The sequence below is a fragment of the Rhinolophus ferrumequinum genome, chromosome 23 (assembly GCF_004115265.2).
Source record: "Rhinolophus ferrumequinum isolate MPI-CBG mRhiFer1 chromosome 23, mRhiFer1_v1.p, whole genome shotgun sequence".
In the NCBI taxonomy this organism is placed as follows: Eukaryota; Metazoa; Chordata; class Mammalia; order Chiroptera; family Rhinolophidae; genus Rhinolophus; species Rhinolophus ferrumequinum.
Genome location: NC_046306.1, coordinates 25,587,728 through 25,605,993, shown reverse-complemented (window position 1 = coordinate 25,605,993; position 18,266 = coordinate 25,587,728). Strand labels below are relative to the sequence as shown.

At 42.3% G+C, this 18,266-nt stretch overlaps 1 protein-coding gene across 4 annotated transcripts in view; it reads right to left on the bottom strand.

Annotated features, from left to right (window-relative positions):
- Nucleotides 1-1,137: 1,137 nt before the first annotated feature.
- The window catches only part of ATRN (attractin), a 142,525-nt gene continuing 125,396 nt past the window's right edge, over nucleotides 1,138-18,266 (bottom strand). For 2 of the 4 annotated variants that reach the window (XM_033095109.1, XM_033095113.1), the window contains exons 26-29: nucleotides 16,696-16,774; nucleotides 12,624-12,731; nucleotides 8,237-8,351; nucleotides 1,138-5,573 (exon numbers count right to left, since the gene is read on the bottom strand). In XM_033095109.1, the coding sequence (XP_032951000.1) occupies nucleotides 5,449-5,573; nucleotides 8,237-8,351; nucleotides 12,624-12,731; nucleotides 16,696-16,774 (427 nt within the window). In that variant the 3' untranslated portion in view covers nucleotides 1,138-5,448. Of the gene's footprint in view, nucleotides 5,574-8,232; nucleotides 8,352-12,623; nucleotides 12,732-14,651; nucleotides 14,750-16,695; nucleotides 16,775-18,266 lie in introns of those variants that run through there. The other 2 variants (XM_033095114.1, XM_033095111.1) reach the window with 2 other exon arrangements.

The window sequence follows — 18,266 nt, the reverse complement described above, 5'->3', positions numbered from 1 at the left end:
GCTCTTGCTGACCCAGTGGCCTGCCTCTAAGTGGTGACTCAAGGACTCAAGCTCACTCCAATATCTTCAATACCTGACCTCAGGGAGTCCCTCCCACCTGTGAGCATGTTATGTGCCAAGTTTGGAACTTGTGTACATCACTTCTTCCAACATTTCTTTGGCCACAGCTCCGTTTATGATGCCAGTCTAACTGCAGAGGGGCTGGGAGAGGCTGTTGACTTCGGGGTCCAAAGGCAAAGTGTGACAGGTTTGTTGAATACACAGCAGTCTCTGCCCTGGCACTACTGAAACAGGTTTTTCTGTGGTCGGGAACACTTGGACGCTCCCACGGTGCTCCCCAGAAGTTTCAAGGTCCTCCCCAACCTGGCAGCAGCTACCACTCCGGGGCCCAGGGCCGTTCTGGTGGGCGGGCCTCCTTCAGGCTGCGCTCCAGCCCCTTGGGCCTGGCCCACCCTCCTTTCCTCGTACTTCCTCCAGCGTTCTCAACTCCCATGACGCCTACCTCGTCTTTCTGAGCATGTTGCACTCCACACCAGGGCGAAATACTACTGATTGGATCTGATTCTGAGGGCAGGAGCTGCACAAAGTGGGGTTAGGCCTGCAGAAGGCCCACAGGAAAGACTGTAAATGGACAGACAACTTCACCCACAAGAGCAAGGACAACACTGGGGCCATGCAGGACGAAACCTCCCAACATACCTGAGATTTAGCCGTTTGGAAAACCTAGAGACACATTCAGGGGCCCATGAGGAGATGAGATGCTGAAAGACCAAGGGCAGCAGACAAGGTGTGGCACTGCCATGGACTGCACTGTGCCCAGCCCGGCCCCCGCCCAGGCAGAGCTGCTCTGCACACGTCTCCTGCCCCAGCACTGTCTTTTCGAGGGCACACAGGTATAGGGGGATGTCAGGAAGCCCCTCTCACAAGCTGTGTGGGGCTCCCCACACCCCCGTGTCTGAGTGCCCACCCTGCTGGTTTTATACCTTCACCTTCATGACTGCCAAGTGCTTCTTCTGTGGCAGTCTGAAATCTGGGAACCATTTCAAACATTTCCCGCCCCCCCTTAAGGTTCTAATGACCAAATTGTAAAAGTAAGTAAAACAAAACAAAATCAAAATTAAACATTCAAAAACCACATTTTTACCAGACCTACTTTTATTTCAGAAGGAAGTTTGTGGTATAGTATTTACTTTTGTTTATATACAAGTTCTTCACATTTGTGTTTAAAATGCACAGACCTCCCTTAATTCTCTTGTTCCTGCTTAAATTAGCTGTTATTTTACAATACAAAAAATACCAAAAAATTGCAGTCCTAAATGTATGTATAACACCCACAATCCCCAGCAATGAAATAGTTTACAATACTTACTCCGTATTTACATGAGTGCAATAGATGCTAAATTATACATATTAACAAACTAAGCTTGAATCCAAACAAACAAACAAAAAACCGCAAATAACTATAGAACAAAACATTTCCAGAGCCAGAATTAGTTCAACGAAACAGGCTTCACTAGTGTTTAGTGTGTTTTGTGCACAAATTCAGTTACTGAAAGTCGATTCCATTATTGCCTTTAAAAGAGAAGGCGCCAGCTTTCCTCTCCACTCCAAATCACTTCCCTGCAGGCCAGGGTGTTTATTAGTTTGAACAACTCAGGGGAAATGTCTCTTGGCGGGCCTGGCTATCTACAAACCATCAGGTGATTTTTATGGTTTGAGTGGAGTTTGGTAAATTGGGTAAACACTTTTCAGACTGAGAGCAGGTGCAGGGCCCGAGGACAGACTCTCTGCCTTCGTGGGTCTGTCCTCAGGATGGCCACGTCTCACAGAAACCACCACAGTCTCCTGGGATGATGGGTTTGGGAGTTGGATTCTGTTGTAATTCTGCAGAGCTTCGTTTTCATCTCGGTCACGGCCCTAGTGTTAGTTTGGGTTGTTAGTAAGTGCTTAGTGAGTACGGCATGAATGGATGAATGAATGAAACTGAAGGACCAAAGGAGTTCACAACAAGGCAGTGACTCACTCCCACCCCCTCCCCAGATACATTCCATTAAGATGATCAAGTAAGACTTGCACCAAAAGGTAAAATGTCTTTTTCTCTTAGTGCTGTGGTCTTTTCATTTGCCCCAGATCTCTGGGTGCATCTCTAATCTTGCACCTCAGGCCTCATCCAGATATTCCCATGTTTTCCTCTTGCTGCCACTCTTCTGTCCAGGGCTGCTTTTCCTCCATGTTAGTTAGCTCAGGGGAGTATGAGTTGTCTTCTCTCCACACGCCCTCCCACTTTTTGGAGGTGATCCGAAAAGACTTCTCCCCGCTGTGTAGTAAGGGAGCAGGAGATGGAGAGGAGGCCAGGCTGTGTGCGGTTCTCCAAAGGGAAACAGGAGCCAGTTATCGGCAAACTAGCCACCCCACTGCTACCCCCCGTTTCCAATATAGTAAAATATGGTCTTGGGACATGATCATTAAAAATTTAGACAAAAATCACAAGAAAACACAGCCTGGAAAATCCTTTTTGGAAAATCTGCTTTCTACAGGGATAGTCTTTGAACTTAAAGACTCCGAGAAACACTTCTCAGGACCAGGTTGGTCGTCCCTGGCCACCCACAGCACCCAGGGGCTGACACATTCACGACGCACTTGCAGAGCCAACAGCTACAGAGAGATTCCTGCCGTCTTCGAGTCTCCTGACACTGGTTTAAATGGATTCATTGCCAAATTCTCATATGTGTACTGACAGACAATTTGGGTTTTAAGTTAGCCAATTGGTACCAGATGCATTTGAACACATTGGCACGATGGGGACGCCCTTCTTGGCTGTTATCAATGTATCAGGGCCTAACAAGAGGACTTCTCTGAACTTGAATATTCAGTATATGGCACAAAAACATATTAGGGGTAACTCAGACACTGCTACATTTAATAAAAATACATTTAGATATTTTTATGTACACTCTGAATGTCTGAACATTCTGGACACTACTGTATAGTTATGTACAAGTGCAATATCAATGTTTCAGGACTATTTTAATTTATATACAGGCTCCCGTGACAATGAAGACATTTCTCTGAAGTTCCTCTTGGTAACTGGCTCTAAGTTGAGTGCCTCTTTCTCCTGCCACTCTCTTCCTCTGGCCTGAGCCTGGAGGAAGCTGTTTGCTATTGGCTGCAAGGGAGAAGCAGATGGATTCAGCTGTTTCTGCACTGTTGGAGCAGAATTAAACTTCACTTGCTTCTTCCTTCCTCTTTAAAAATAAACAATATCTAAATTTTAGAGGGAAAAAAGATAACCAGGTGGCTATGAGACACGGTGCATGTTATTTCAAGGCATTGGACTACCGTGGGGAAGAGCCTTCCTTGGCCACGGGAACACGGTTCTTTGAACAAACAAGGATATCCCTCATGGGAGGGCCTTCACCAGCGGCCTCCCTTTTTGCCAAGAGGCCTCACGGGAATTAGAGTTGAAGGGCCAGTCCATGGCAAGCTCTCTGTGGGTGCTACGATCTGGAGTAGGAATGTGGGAGCTCATAGAGGTCTTTTTTAGAACCATCTGCTCTTTAACAGTGATGTGAAAACACAGCTTTTTGAGAGTGAGTCTCAAAGTGGAAGTGTTTTGTGCACCAGACTGTTTTCAACTTCCTTGAAAACATCCTTCCAGGCAATTCTTCATGGGAGTGGGCTTGGTGTTGGGGAAGAGATAAGACTCCCTCTCTAGACACTGAATTTAAAAGTAAAAGGCTGCAGTTTTTACTCTTGTGAGAATTTCTCTAAATTCACAAAGTGCAGACACAAACCATTGTTGTCTAGAGGTCCATTCTGATAGGGTAATGCCATAGAACCCCAGGTTTTGAAGCAGAAGAGAGGTCTTGGGAGGCTGCTGCAGAATGCCAGAATACAGAGCACCATAGATGGGACAACACGATGCCCAGGCAGTGCCCTGGGAGAAAAGTAGGGACTGCCCCACCCTGCTTAAATTTGGTCACTTTCCTTTTGGCATAGTTTTCCTCCTTGTCCATTTTCTCCATGTGCTTTTCGTCTTTATAGTGTTCACTGCCCTCCCACAGCCACCACCTGGGTCTGGGGAGGAGGACAGAAACGCTCAGCCCCTCCCAGGGGAAGGAGGGCCAACAGCTCCAGGGCCTTCGCCAGGCTTTGGACAGGTTCTGCTGACAACGGGAGCTGTCCCTTTCCTGATGTGCGATTCCACCTGCAGCCTGAGGATGAGCCACAGCTCAGAGCAGGAACAAAAACTTGCTCTTTGATCCAGGGGTCCCATGTTCTGTCATGCTCTTTTCTGCTCAAGGGAGACATGTAACATGAGCGTGTCCCTTCCTCTGTGGTGCCCTGGCAGGAGGAGGCCAGAAGGGCTGAAGCAAACACCGAGGTGAGTGAGGTGGGGGCAGGGAGGCACCCGAGACCACGCCCATTCAGTGTCCTTTCTGACAACAATACAAACAGGAGCTTTTACAATTAGGTCATTTCTGCTTTCCTCTCAGTCCTTGCTGCTGGGTTAAAGGTTGCTTGGGGTGAGAATTCTTTCCTGGCTGCAAATTACATTTTAGAAAAGAAGCAGATTGCCAATGGTAGCTATTTAAATTTTATAAGAATGTAGGAATGCAATTATGTAAAAACTGAGGCTTACTAACTTTCCAATTGCTAGATCTATTTAAAGTCTAGGCACTTAGTGTGTGTGTATGTGTGTGTGTATGTGTGTGTGTGAGAGAGAGAATGAGAGAGAGAGAGGAATTTCAAATGGATTAAGACTAAATTAATCAAGTTGTTATAAAAAACTACCCATTACACCAGTTTACAATTTAATTAACACTGTTGACCTTGACATTTAAAATAGCCCCTTCTATCGTAGTTTGATATGATTCAAAAGAGATGGACCATTACTAGTTCTCAACTAGAAAAAAGCTACTCCCCGGAAGAGAGGTATCTGCCTAAACCGTGCAAGAATAAATAGCACATCTTTAAAAAAAGATAGCAGGCTTCAGATGAAAACAAGTTAATTCATCTGACTAATTTTTAAAAGACCGTGTTCCAGAATGACTGATGACGAATGTCTACTTGTAAACACTACATCTTTGTTTTTTTTGCACAGTTGAGACAGTCCCAAGACCAGTTTCCCACAAGTGACCTGAGTGTCATTCCTAGCTCTCTCACTGGCTCCACACCGGCCTCCTCCAGCAACAACTGGATTACTCCTGTACCTGTAGTTAAATCAATTATTTCCTATGCGAAAGTAAAAGGTTAGATGCTGGAGCACAGATGGGAGAAACCGTCAAAGAAAGCCTGTGAACATGCAGATGAATCAGATGTTTCCAGTCGGAGGGTTTCCAGTCTTCTGTCCTGCTCCGCTCAGCACCGCGCTCCCTGCCTGCTCCCTCCCTGCAGACAGCTGTCACACCGCACCTCCCTTGCTCACGGACAGTCCTGGCTCCAGCATCAAATGCAGGTCCCAGGCTGTGCAGGGGGCTGCTGCTTCCGGTTCCTCACCGCTCCGGACTTCTCTTTGTACACTATTGGCATCTGCTGAGAAATGTCCACCAGGGCGCTGGCTACTGCGAGACCTTGGGAGAACCCACAGAGGGGAGACTGTTAAGGAGCAGCTTGCTTTCGTTTTTAAAAATCATTTTAAAAATGTCTGTTTACATTCCCACGGTGCAAGAAATAAAGCAATGAAGCATACAAGGAAAAGGCTTACTTCTTTACTTCCTCCTTTCACCTTGCCCCTCTCCATCCGAAAAGCTGCTTCATTAGTTTGTATGTATTCTTACAGGGTTTAGTTACGCAAATACTAATACGTATTCTCTGCCGCACCCCCCTCCCCGCTCTGCTCCCCCCCCACCCCGCCATTTACACAAAAGGTATAGCTTGCTTTTCAGCAGATCAACCAAGCAAAGCGCTCTGCCTGGTGGTAGGAGCATTTAAATATGCTTACAGACATAGTCTAAGCACTAAATTTCTCCTCCCTGCCTCCAAAAGCGTGCCACGAAAAGACAGCACTCTTTACAATGAAATTCTGATTCATTCCACATCACCCACCCAGCACTAGTGATTTTTATATCTATACTATGATACAGGTTAGTACCGCCTCTGGGGCCAGGCTTTTGGAACAAGCAAGGTTCTTCAACCTCCCTGTGCCTCAGTTTCCTCATTTGTAAAATGGGGGCTAATAACAGCACAGGGCTTGTGTGAGGAGTATTTGAGTGAATCGAAGTAAAGTCCTAGAATTCTGCTAGGCTCATCTGCCCCCACTCCCCACCTTTCCTTTAGGGAATGGTGGTTCCATTCGCCTTTTTGTGCTGGTAATAGAATAACTTGAAGTTTATTAGGGAAGGCCCAGTTTGGGGGCAGCTGGATACCTAAGGCATGGGACAAGACCAGGCCAGGCTCAGAGCCCTGCTGAGACCCTCAGGAACCATGTTAGCAGAGCTTGTCACTCCACCTCTCTGAGCCCACAAAATGGGGGGATGGGAGGGGGTAACTTTTAAGTGCTAGGTTTAGGGACCAACATTTAGTGGGGAATCCACACCAGTGACAACCGTTACACCAAATGCAGTCGGGTGCTCTGGGAATCCAGACAAGGACACCATCTGAAATGGGGGGTAGAAAAGGTGTGGCAAGGATGGTCCCACTTTTGGGGTGGGTCTCAACCAGCGAGCACACCTTCATCAGGGCACATACAGCAAAAGTTGGGGCAGGACAGGCCATGCTGTTGTAAACCTGTCATCTCCCGATCCCAGCAAGCACTTTGACATCAGAGGCACCGGACAACATTTGCTGAGCCGCTGGGCAGGGGCAGAAGACACTGCCTTAGAATCTTCAGGGCAATGGGTCATACTGCCCTCAATACGGGCAAGGCCAAGTGAGGGGCTCAACTCACAGGAATCCCTACGTGAGGGCAAATCAAGCTGTTCCCCTATGAAGTGAAATCAATAAATCTTGGCCTGGTCATGCCTAACAGCCTCCCCTTGTGAGGACATCACAGACACAGAGCATCTGAAAGCTGAGCCTGAGGCTCTTCTAGGTGTTAGGGCTGCACTCAGGGTGCTGTGGAATTCTGGGCGAGGATTCTAGTCATACTCTCCTCAGAGACACAATGTTTTCTTGGGCTAATGCAACCCTGACCCCTAGAATCATCTCAACTAGATGTCTACAACGTTCATTGTCTGATGTATCCCTCCAAAGTACCACAAGATTAAGCAAGATACTTATTCCATCTTTCCTTCATGTTCAGCAAGATGGTGTTTATCTAAATTATGATTTGAGAGGGTGGCCGGATGGCTCAGTTGGTTAGAGCGTGAGCTCTGAACAACAGAGTTGCCGGTTCGATTCCCACATAAGCCAGTGAGCTGTGCCCTCCAAAACTAGACTGAAGGACAACGACTTGGAGCTGATGGACCCTGGAGAAACACACTGTTCCCCAATATTCCCCAATAAAATAAATAAATAAATAAATAAATAAATAAATAAATAAATAAATAATGATTTGAGTATTCGATGTAACAGTATAAAAACATTGGTAAAACATCATATAAGCTATACAAATGTTTATGAAAGTTATATTAAAAAAGGAGAAGAAAAATAAGAGTGAGTGATACAAACATTTCAACTAAATTGCTGACTAGGGCTAGAAAGGAAACAGAATAGTGAAAATTGGAGGGTGTTGGCTGTAGAACTGTGAGTAAATTTTCAAAAACTTCCTTTAAGTTGTTATAATTGCTGTTTGTGCCTTACATTTAAAATAGAGTGAAAAAGCCAATGAAATGCAGTAGTGCTAGAAATACCAATTTCAGAATCACCAACTCTGTGTGGGAAGCCATGAGAGTAGGTAAGATGACTGAGAACGGATGTATGGAGTGAAGAGGGAGAAAACCTACATTTAAGGGCAGAGCAAGGAAAGAGAGACAGGAAAGCAGCAGCGAGCCAGAGGGGCCCGGAAACACTGGTGGCAAAAGAAGGTGTGGTCGGAAGCATCAATAGGTCTGGGAGGCTGAGGAAGCTGGCACAGCGAGGGGAGCTCTGGGCTTTCCCCTGGGAAGGAACGGTGACCTCAGGAAAGACAAGTTAGGGAATACCAGTGCCAATGAGATTACCTCACCGAATCCTCACAACCACACGAGCAGGCCCTGCACAGTTCACCTTTATACCCACGTTCTCTGTGAAAGGGAAGGATGCTTCATGCGTCTAAAATGTGAACTGTGTAGGTCACTGGCCCTCATCTACTCACCCGACTGCCCGGGAGGAGGGATTCCACCAAGGCCTCGCGGGAGCCTCACAAACACAGAGAGGACAGCAGCTTTGTTGCCAAAACATGGCTCCAGGGCTATGGGTTTAGGAACCGTCTGTTGGAAGAAAACAAAGAATTAGCTAAAGCTGTGTTCTCAAGCTTCAATGGTACAGCATTTAGATGTGATTTTTAAAGATGCCCTCTATATTAGTCTCTATTGCTGTGTAACAAATTACAAACTTAGTTACTTAAGAGAATGTCTATTTATTATCTCTGTGTTGGAGGTCAGAAGTCCAGGTGAGCTCTGTAGGGTTCTCTGCCTAGGGATATAGTACTATTCATGTCTTCCATTAGTTCTGGAGAATTCTCAGCTCTTATCTCACAAGGGGGAAGGTCAAGTATCGGCTGGGCTGGGCTCCGGAGGCTTTGGGTAAGAATGTGCTTCAAAACGCATTCAGGTTGTTGGCAGAATCCAGTTCCTTGCAGCTGTAGGCCTGAGGTCCCCATTTCCTTGCTAGCGGTCAGCCAGGGGCCACTTTCTTCGCTTAGAGGACACTTGCTTTCCTCCTTATATGGCCCTTCCAGCTTCAAACCAGCGATGGCACGTCAGGTCTTTCTCATGCTTCCTCTTCTGCTACCAGCCAGAGAAAACTCTTCTCATATCTTAAGGTCAAGTACCTTGGGACTTTTATTACGTCTACAAAATCCCTTCACAGCAGTATCCAGAGTCTGACTAAGAGACCGTGAGACAGGAATGTTTAGGATTCTGCCTACCATACTTGCAAATATGTCAGTGATGTCTTCAGTTTGGTTGAAGACAATTATTTCCAGAACCCCTTTGGCTCTGGCACAGTAAAATGACTGAATGGGTGAGATGGCAGAGGTTGGAAAACCAGTTATGAACAATTACAATATCCAGGTGAGCTAGCTGGAAGCCAAGAGATGAAGGTGGTAGGTAATAGGGGTGGAGGTGTGCACACTGGTCAGGAGCGTTTTTGAAGATAAAGCCAAACAAGATTTGCTGACTCACTGGCTGTCCAATGAGAAAGAGAGCAAGGATGAGTCAAGGATGATTCCATGATTTTGGCCTGAGCAACCCGGATGATGGAGGTGACATGCACTGAGTTTGGAAAGACATGCCCGAGGAGCAGGTGTGGGGAACAATATGGTAGTGCTCAGTTTGGGACAAACTTGAGATGCCTGTTAAGACATCCAAGCAGGGACAATGAGTCAACAATCTGATATGCATTGGTGGCTCACGGGAGAGATGTGAGTGGAGAGCTCCTGGTGTGTAAATCCATGATGTGTATGATCATTGCTTTGGTCTCAATATTTGTGTGCTCCCCAAATTCATATGCTAAATCATAATGCTCAATGTGATGGTGTGTGGAGATGGGGTCTTTGGGTGATGATTAGGTCAGGAGGGCAAAGCTCTCATGAATGGGATTGGTGCCCTTAGAAAAGAGACCCCTGAGAGCTCCCTCACCCCTTTCACCCATCATGTAAGGGTTATAAAAAGAAGGCACCATCTATGAACCTGAAAGTGGACTCTCACAAGATACTGAATCTTCCAGTACCTTGACTTGGACTTCCCAGCTCCAGAACTATGAGAAATAAATTTCTGTTGTTTATAAGCCACTCCGTCTCCAGTATTTTGTTATAGTAGCCCAGACTAAGACGATCACTAAAGGAGTAGGTTTAGAAGATGTGAGAAGAGGCCCAAAGACTGAGCCCAACATACACCATTGTTAGAAGATGTTCGGGAGATGAAGAGGGTAAACAAAGAACATTAAACAGGAACAGCCAGAAGGTGAGTGTGTGGTGTCCTGAAAGGAAAATCAAGAAAGTGTTCTCAGGAGTAACCAACTGTGTTACATACTGGTGACACAGGCATATGGTTTTGTTCATTAGTTCAGGTTTGTCCATTCTTTTTAATCTAACAAATTATCATTACTATTTTATCAGGACAATGTTTGCTTAGATTTGTACATGTTTGCCCTTTTACCATGTTTCCCCCAAAATAAGACCGGGTCTTATATTAATTTTTACTCCAAAAGATGCATTAGGGCTTATGTTCAGGGGATGTCATCCTGAAAAATCATGGTAGGGCTTATTTTCTGGTTAGGTCTTATTTCTGGGGAAACACAGTATCTACTCTCTATTCCTTCTTATTCCATCCTCCTGGGGTAATTTCCGCCTTTCTAGCACATCCTTTAGACATTTCTTTTATACAGGTCTGTGGGTGGCAAACTGTCAGCTTTTCTTCTAATCAGAGGATATCTTCACTTTATTCTTGTTCTTGGAACATAGTAACTGGGCACACTATTCTAGGTTGGCAGTTCTTTTTCAGTATTTTGAAGACATTCTTCCGCTCTCTTCTGGCTTCTGGTGTTACTAATGAGAAGTCAGCTGTCACTTTGTCATTCCTTTTTAGGTGATCTTTTCTTTATTTCCCATTTATTTTTTAATGTGGTAAAATACATACAACATAGAATATACCATTTTAACTATTTTTAGGTGTATAGCTCAGTGGTATTAAGTACATTCACACTGTTGTGCAACCATCACCACCAACCATCTCCAGAACTCTTTTCACCTTGTAAAACTGAAACTCTACTCATTAAGCAGTAACTCCTCACTCCCTCTTCTCACCCCAGCCCCTGACAACCGCTATTCTACTTTTTGTCTCTATGAATTTGACCACTTGAGGTACCTCACATAAGTGAAATCATACAGTATTTGTCGTTTTGTGACTGGCTTATTTCACTTAGCATAACGTCCTCAAGGTTCATCTTACGTTGTAGCATGTGTAAGAATTTTAGTTTTTAAGGCTGAATAATATTCCATTGTATGTATATACCACATTTTGTTTATCCATTCATCCATCAGTGGACAGTTGGGTTATTTCTATCTTTTAGCTACTATGACTAATGCTTCTATAAACATGGATGTGCAAAGATATCTTTGAGACCCTGCTTTCAATTTTTTTGGGTATATACCCAGAAGTGGAACTGCTGGGTCATATGATAATTCTAATTTTATTTTTTTGATAAAAAATCAGTACTGTTTTCCACAGTGCCTGTTATCATAAGAGTTCCAATTTCTCCACATTGAAGTGAAATCCCGCCCCCACCCCCCCCGGCTGATTTTAAGATATTCTCTTTGTATTTTGAGTTCTTAAGTTTCACTATGGTAAACCCAATTGCACTTTTCTTTCTCTCCTGCCTTCCCTCTGCTTTCTTTCCTTAATCCTACTTGTGGTATGTTTTGTTTCTAGAATCCGCATATTCATGACTTCAATGAGTTTTGGATAATTCTCAGCTATTATCTCTTTGAATATTACCTCTCTTCCATTCATTTGTTCTGGGACTCTGATAATGTTAGATCTTCTCATTCTATCCTCCATATCCTTATTATTTGTCATATTTGCCATCTCCTTGTCTCTGTTCTACATTCTATGTAATTTTTTCAGATTCATCTTCTAGTTCAAAAGCTCTCTCCTTACTTGTGTCTATAGTTATTTTTTAAATTTCTACTACTATATTTTTCATTTATAACAGTTCCATTTGGTTGTTTTTCAGATCTGCTTGGCCATTCTTAACTCTCATGGCTTCCTCATTTCATGATGCCATCTTTTATTTCTTTCAACATTTCATACATATTATAGTCTTTAGATTTCAGTTCTAACATTTGAAATCCTGTCTAAATCCACCACCTGTTGTTTCTGTTCTTATTCATGGAGGAGTGCCCCTCTTGTCCTTGGTAACCACTTTAGACCACTCCCAATTCTGATTTTGGTTTATGGTTTGTACTTTTTTTGGAGAAGGGAAAGAAGGGAGTGGTCCCTGAAATTTTACCTACTTCCTTTGAGCTCAGTAATGCTTTAATATGTTTTATTCAGGATTTATGGCTGTTTCCTCAGAGTATCTGAAATATTTCATCATTTTGTCAAAAGAGAAAGTCTTATCACTTTCCTTATCACTTTTGGGAGAGGGGTCAGAATATTTATTTTCCACAGAATTCACAGTAAATTATGATTTTGTCCTTTTAAAAGAATCCCCCAAATGCTTACAAAGAACAATGGTTCAATTTATCTGTTTTCAAGTTTTAGAGTATTATGCCACAGAATACTTAGACAAAAAGAGTATCAGATAAAATGTTTAGATTTTAAAATCCCCTAAACATGAGACTGCTTAGCAACATGAATCAAAGACTGGAAAATGAAAACAAGAGAATACTCAACAATTTTGCTGTGTTGGCTTATTGTAAAAAAGAAAGAGAGGAAAACATAAGAGTCAAAAAAATAACGTGCTTCCTCTCTCTGATTTTCCAGACTTAGAAGCATGAGTTTTGACAAGTTATAGGGACTTTGTAATCATATTCTCACCTTTATACTTCCCCCAATAAGATCAGGAGGCTCTTCATCTGTTTCCAAGGCAACATTTACAGAGGCAAAGGGACGACTGGCCATCTGCTGCATCTCTCGAAGAAGTTGCTGGTGAGTAGTACAGCAAGCATTAATGCAATGAGTACTGAGGGGGTTTTATTAGAGAATACTACATACTAAAAATACATCATCTTCCCTTTTTCAAAAAAATCAAATCCAGAATGATATTTTTGCAACAGTTGGGGAAAGTTGGACATGAACCAGTACTAGATAACCTTAGTATTATCGTTATATTGAAAACAAATCTTCATCTATTAGATGTATATACTTTAGCATGGATATAATGCCATGATGCCTGCTTGTTAAATACATAAAAAGAAATGATATAGCCCTAACCCCTCATATTTTAAAAAATTTTTATTTATTATTTTTATTATTAGTTTCAGGTGTGCCCTCATATTTTTATTACTAGATTAAAGCGAGGCTTTCTTCCTGCTGAAACTTGAACCAAGTGTTTACACAGCAACAAAAACCTGTCCCTCATTACACAGTAGTTAGGAATAGAAAAAGTTCTTTACTCAGAGAAGTAGTGTAAGCTAAAAACACAAACAAGTGTGAAGTTTTGCAGAGTTAGAGGGACAAGCAGGGGCTCTGGATTTAGGGTGACTTGGATGTGAATTCCTGTTCCAATTTATCAGTTGTGACCTTAAAAAAAAGGTATTTAAAGTCTGTGGGCATGAGTTCCTTCCTTTCTGAAATGGGGTTTTAATCCCATCGATGTGTCACTTGGATCAAATGAGATACTTTAACTAACACAGTGCCCAGCAGACGGTGGGTGGCCCAATCACATATCATTAAAGATATCAGAGATCTGGGCATGTTATTGAAGCTTTGAGGTTATGTCACGGAAGACGACCCCCTTGGAACTACTGTAGAAGTGAGAATCTTGGGCTGGGTAGATCATGGCTGTTTTAGAAGGACATTTTTATGTTATTTTCTTAAATTACCCATAATAACATTCCTACATCTCATAAAGCTGTTGGTCTCTTTACTCAAAAAATACACGCAGCAACTTACTCTGGGTTGTGTGTGTGCTATTCGTTTGTTTTTTTTTGGGGGGAAGGGGAACAGAACTTTATTGGGGAATAGTGTGTATTTCCAGGACTTTTTTTTATTGGGGAAGAATGGTGTGTTATTCCCAGGACTCATCCACTCCATCCAAGACAAGTTGTTGTCCTTTCAATCTTAGTTGTGGAGGGCACAGCTCAGCTCCAGTCACCGTTGTTAGCTGCAGGGGGCGCAGCCCACCATCCCATGCAGGAGTCCAACTGGCAATTTTGTGGTTGAGAGCATGTGCTCCAACCAACTGAGACATCTGGACACTCGGGAACTCAGCAGCAGCTCATTGACTTCATTCTTGCGGAGGGTACAGCTTGCTGGCCCATCCGGGAATCGAACCAGCAGCTCTAACCAACTGAGACACCCGTCCGCCCCTGTGTGTGCTATTCTAAGTGCTGGAGTCACAGGAAGACAGAGTGTCTACCCTCCTCCAGTTCTCATTCTAGTTCCTTTATGAAGACTGAAGGAGATAATGTGCATAAAAGCATTTAAAACAGCCTGGGATGTAGCAAGGACATTAAGCAGTGCTAACTGCTATTGTTTTTGTTGTTATAAATAACAACAAATCATTTCTTCTACAATTCTGAGAGGAATAAATCATGACTGACAGTTCAGAAATGATGAAATATATTCTGAATGGTCAGGTTCACAGTAACAGAAAAATTTTAAATCACATGGGTAAAAGCTGAGTTTACTGGCTGATCAACTGCATAATAAACACAGCTTTTTAAAAACATCTTTTTTCTACAAGGTGTTCACATTTTCCTTATTTTCTTTCATGTATGTTGTAAATATTTTCCAGTTGTTTGTCTTGTTATTCATTTACTTATTTTTGATATACTTCAGTATTAATTTTTATGTAGGCAAATCTCTACTGTATTTCAGTATCTGAAATAATTTTGTCTCCAGTAGTAAGAAAACTTTTTATTTCTCTTTCTCTTAGTTCACAGTCTAAAATATCCAGACAAAATTAAGTGACTGTGAAGATTCCATGATTATCAGATGACCTGTGAAGAAAGAAGTGTCAAGTTTAAAGCCCAGTTCAGCCTCTAGGTGACTGTGTGATGACGGGTAAGTTACTTTGCCTCTCTGAGCCTCAGTTCCCTTATCTGTGAAATAGGGCTGGTGTCAGTAACTATTTCATAGGGTTGTTGTGAGGAATAAATTAGGTAATCTATATAAAACCTCTTAGAACAGTGCCTGGTATTTAGAAATGCTCAAATTTCAGCTCTTATTATGACTAACTTGCCTGGATTTTATTGATACAACCACTAATATTTTTTCATCTAGATATTGTTCAAAGTGTTAAAGACGTATTATTTTTGAGTTTACTAAGAGTTTTATTTTTAAACTAGAAATGAGTGTTGAATTTAAAATGACTAAATGGTTACTTGGCTGCTACTAAAATTTTAGGTTTCATTTTTTACCCACTGATGTAACATTCTAATAGGTTTTCTGGTATAAAATGATCCTTTTATTACACTGATAAGTTAGACTGCTGCACATACAGTCATTATACCACTGGCCTTTATTTTTTGGTGCTACCTTTCTCAGGTTATGGTTTCAAGGTTTCTATGCATAACATGATTTAGGACTCTCTTAACCTTTCCATCTTATCCTTTGTTCTGTAACAGTATACATGTTTTGGAAATAATTCTCATAAACACACATGGAGGAATAGACTATTATTATCTCCATAAACTCATCTCAAATTGAAACTCCCTGGATCTAATGCCGTACGTGGGGAGAGTAATATTCTGACAAGTTTTCAATTCCTTCCCTGGTTACTAGTTTATTGTGACGCCCACTTCTTTCTTACTCCATCTGGATAACTTGCATTTTTTTTTTTCCAGAACATTGTATAATTCATTGGGATTTTAAAATGTCTTAGTAACAAGCTGTTAAAAAAATCCTCTGAACACATTATACACTGAATTTTAAAACTAATAATGAGGATGCAACAATACGTCTATGATAACATCACCTTTACATGGGTCAGAAAAGGCATCATGGCCCCCAGGATGTCCATATCCTGGAGCCTATCTTAACACCATTACAGACACTAGTGTCCTATGAACAGTGCTGAAGGCTGAGTGCTTCTGAGTTTTAATTTATTTTAAAAAAATTTTATTGGGGAACAGTGTGTTTCTCCAGGGCCCATCAGCTCCAAGTCGTCCTTCAATCTAATCGAGGAGGGTGCAGCTCACTGGCCCGTGCAGGAATCGAACTGGCAACCAACTGAGCCATCCGGCCGCCCCATTGTGAGTTTTAATTTTAGATATTCCCGTTCTCTTCTAAATCTTGCCTAGAGAGCAATTTTTATATAGAAAAAAGCTATTAGAAGATAGAATGAAGGTGTGCATGTAATCTAGATCTTGGTGCATTTCCATTAGCAGTAATGCAATAGACATAATGACTAAAAGGCAGAGTATTAACAAGAGAAAGTTGCAATAAAGTTCTTATGTTGTAATTTTTAACCAGGTTTATTTGATTTGTCAATTGTAAATATTTGTTTGACTTACTAGTTTTGGAATGGAGCTCTGGAAATAAATCAAGACTGATTAAAAAAATGAAACTCAAGCAAAAATTTAATTAGTGACACCTTTATCATTCTTTGAATAATGAGAAATTTTTGAGATGCTTAAAGGGCTGATTTTACTCTCATTCTTATGAAAGGCTCTTATGAAGGCAATGCTCCTGAGTCCTCAGATCTCCAGCCTAAGTGAAGGACCAGGCTTCTGGCAGGAAGGGGAAAATTGGCATTTATCTAAGTCAGTACTAAAGTTTCCTTTCACAAAGTTAAAACCATGTGGGGAAGAATTAGTTACACTTTATATAGCACCAGTTGAAGTCTACTGACCATCTAGAAAGGGTGGCATTATTCTCACTGTGGATATATGCAGAAAGGAAAAAGCTCTTACAGAGATTGTTCATTTCTATCCACTGAGCTTACCTCTCTACGCCTGGAGGCCCAACAACTTTGTTTGATCTTCCAAACCACAGCAGCCACCAGGAGCAAAGAGAGGAAACAACTGTGAGAAAGGAAAAGTACCAAGTTATTATCCCAGCCCCCAGAATCAGCACCACTGTCACCCACACCTCAGGCCAGGCAGGGAAACATTCCCCCAGGTACCACCTCCAAGCTCCTCTTTGATGAGTCATCACAAATAGGAAGCAAAATGTGAGAAGACTTTGATAGGCTGAGCTTCCTGACCCAACGTTTAGGCTGTATTTCCCCACAGATACTCAAGGTACTCGGAGAGAGCTCTGACCTCCCACTGGAACTTTATCAGAATGGCCCATCATGGCTTATCCCAAATAAGAAAAACAATTCTAAGATAATTATGACAAATAACAAGCACGCTATTTAATCAAAATTAGCAAACATTCATTGGTAAAGTCAAATAAAATGAGACGTTAGTTATTAAAGTAACAATCGACTTTGCATAAGAGGTAAATGTAGAATAAATTTATGTATAATTATATGTATTCATGTTGCCACGCAGCAGCCTACCTGTCTGTCCCCTCGTACCTACCCCTAAAGAAAGGAGAGTCTATGAGACAGAAGTCTGCTTCACCTTTGTGCTTTTACACCTTATGTCTCCCTGTTTGGCCCCAAAGGATGGCTGGTTAGTCAATGAAGGAACAACCTAAGCCAGGCACAGTTGCACAGGGGCCATCTGGAGAACTCAAAGGGCTGACAGAAGTGGGCACAGACCCCCAACTTCCCCCGGCTAAGGAGAGCCTCTGTGGCTACATTCCTTCCCACATCCTGCTTGGGAAGAGATTCAATGATGTGATAACATCAGTTCTCCATCTATTCATATGCATAAAGGTTTGTCCCTTGGGGAGGTACATACATCCTAAGACTTACAGTTCCGGTTGCTTGCAGGCAAGGGTGATTAGTTTGAGTCAGTTTCCTACTATAATGTGTGAAATTCACAGATCTTGAGATTAACAAGCTTTACTTCCTCATTTGTTAATCAATAAAAGCTATGCATTGGCCCGATTTGGGGCTCAGTCCTTTGAGGCTGGAGTCCTTTGGCCCCACTTGCACTGTATTCTTGGCTACTGTATTTCGTAACCCTGCGCTGCCCTTCCGGCTTCCCACAGCTCTTGTTGCGCTGGACGCGACATATTCAATTATATTTTATAAAGTAAATACATACTTTTCTTTCTTTGTGTTTTTTGTTTTGTTTTGTAAAATAGAACTATCAAACTCAAGCCAACAACTTTCTTAAAAGTATTAGGAGAGACTAATTCCCAGTGGCCATGTAACTGCAAGTGATTTCAACTTTCTCTCAGTTATAAACCAGGCACTGGATGGTTTGAAAAGCTACTATGACAGCAGAGAATAACTGACTTCTGGTTAAAAGGATTAATGAGCCTAACAAAATATGCCTCTTAGATAACTGCTTACTTTAAAACTGGCATTTTCACTTATTAACTTTTAAAAGAGGCTTGCTACAGAGTATTATTCTAGAGTGTTCCACAGACATGAGGCTGTTGGCTCCTGGAGTCAGG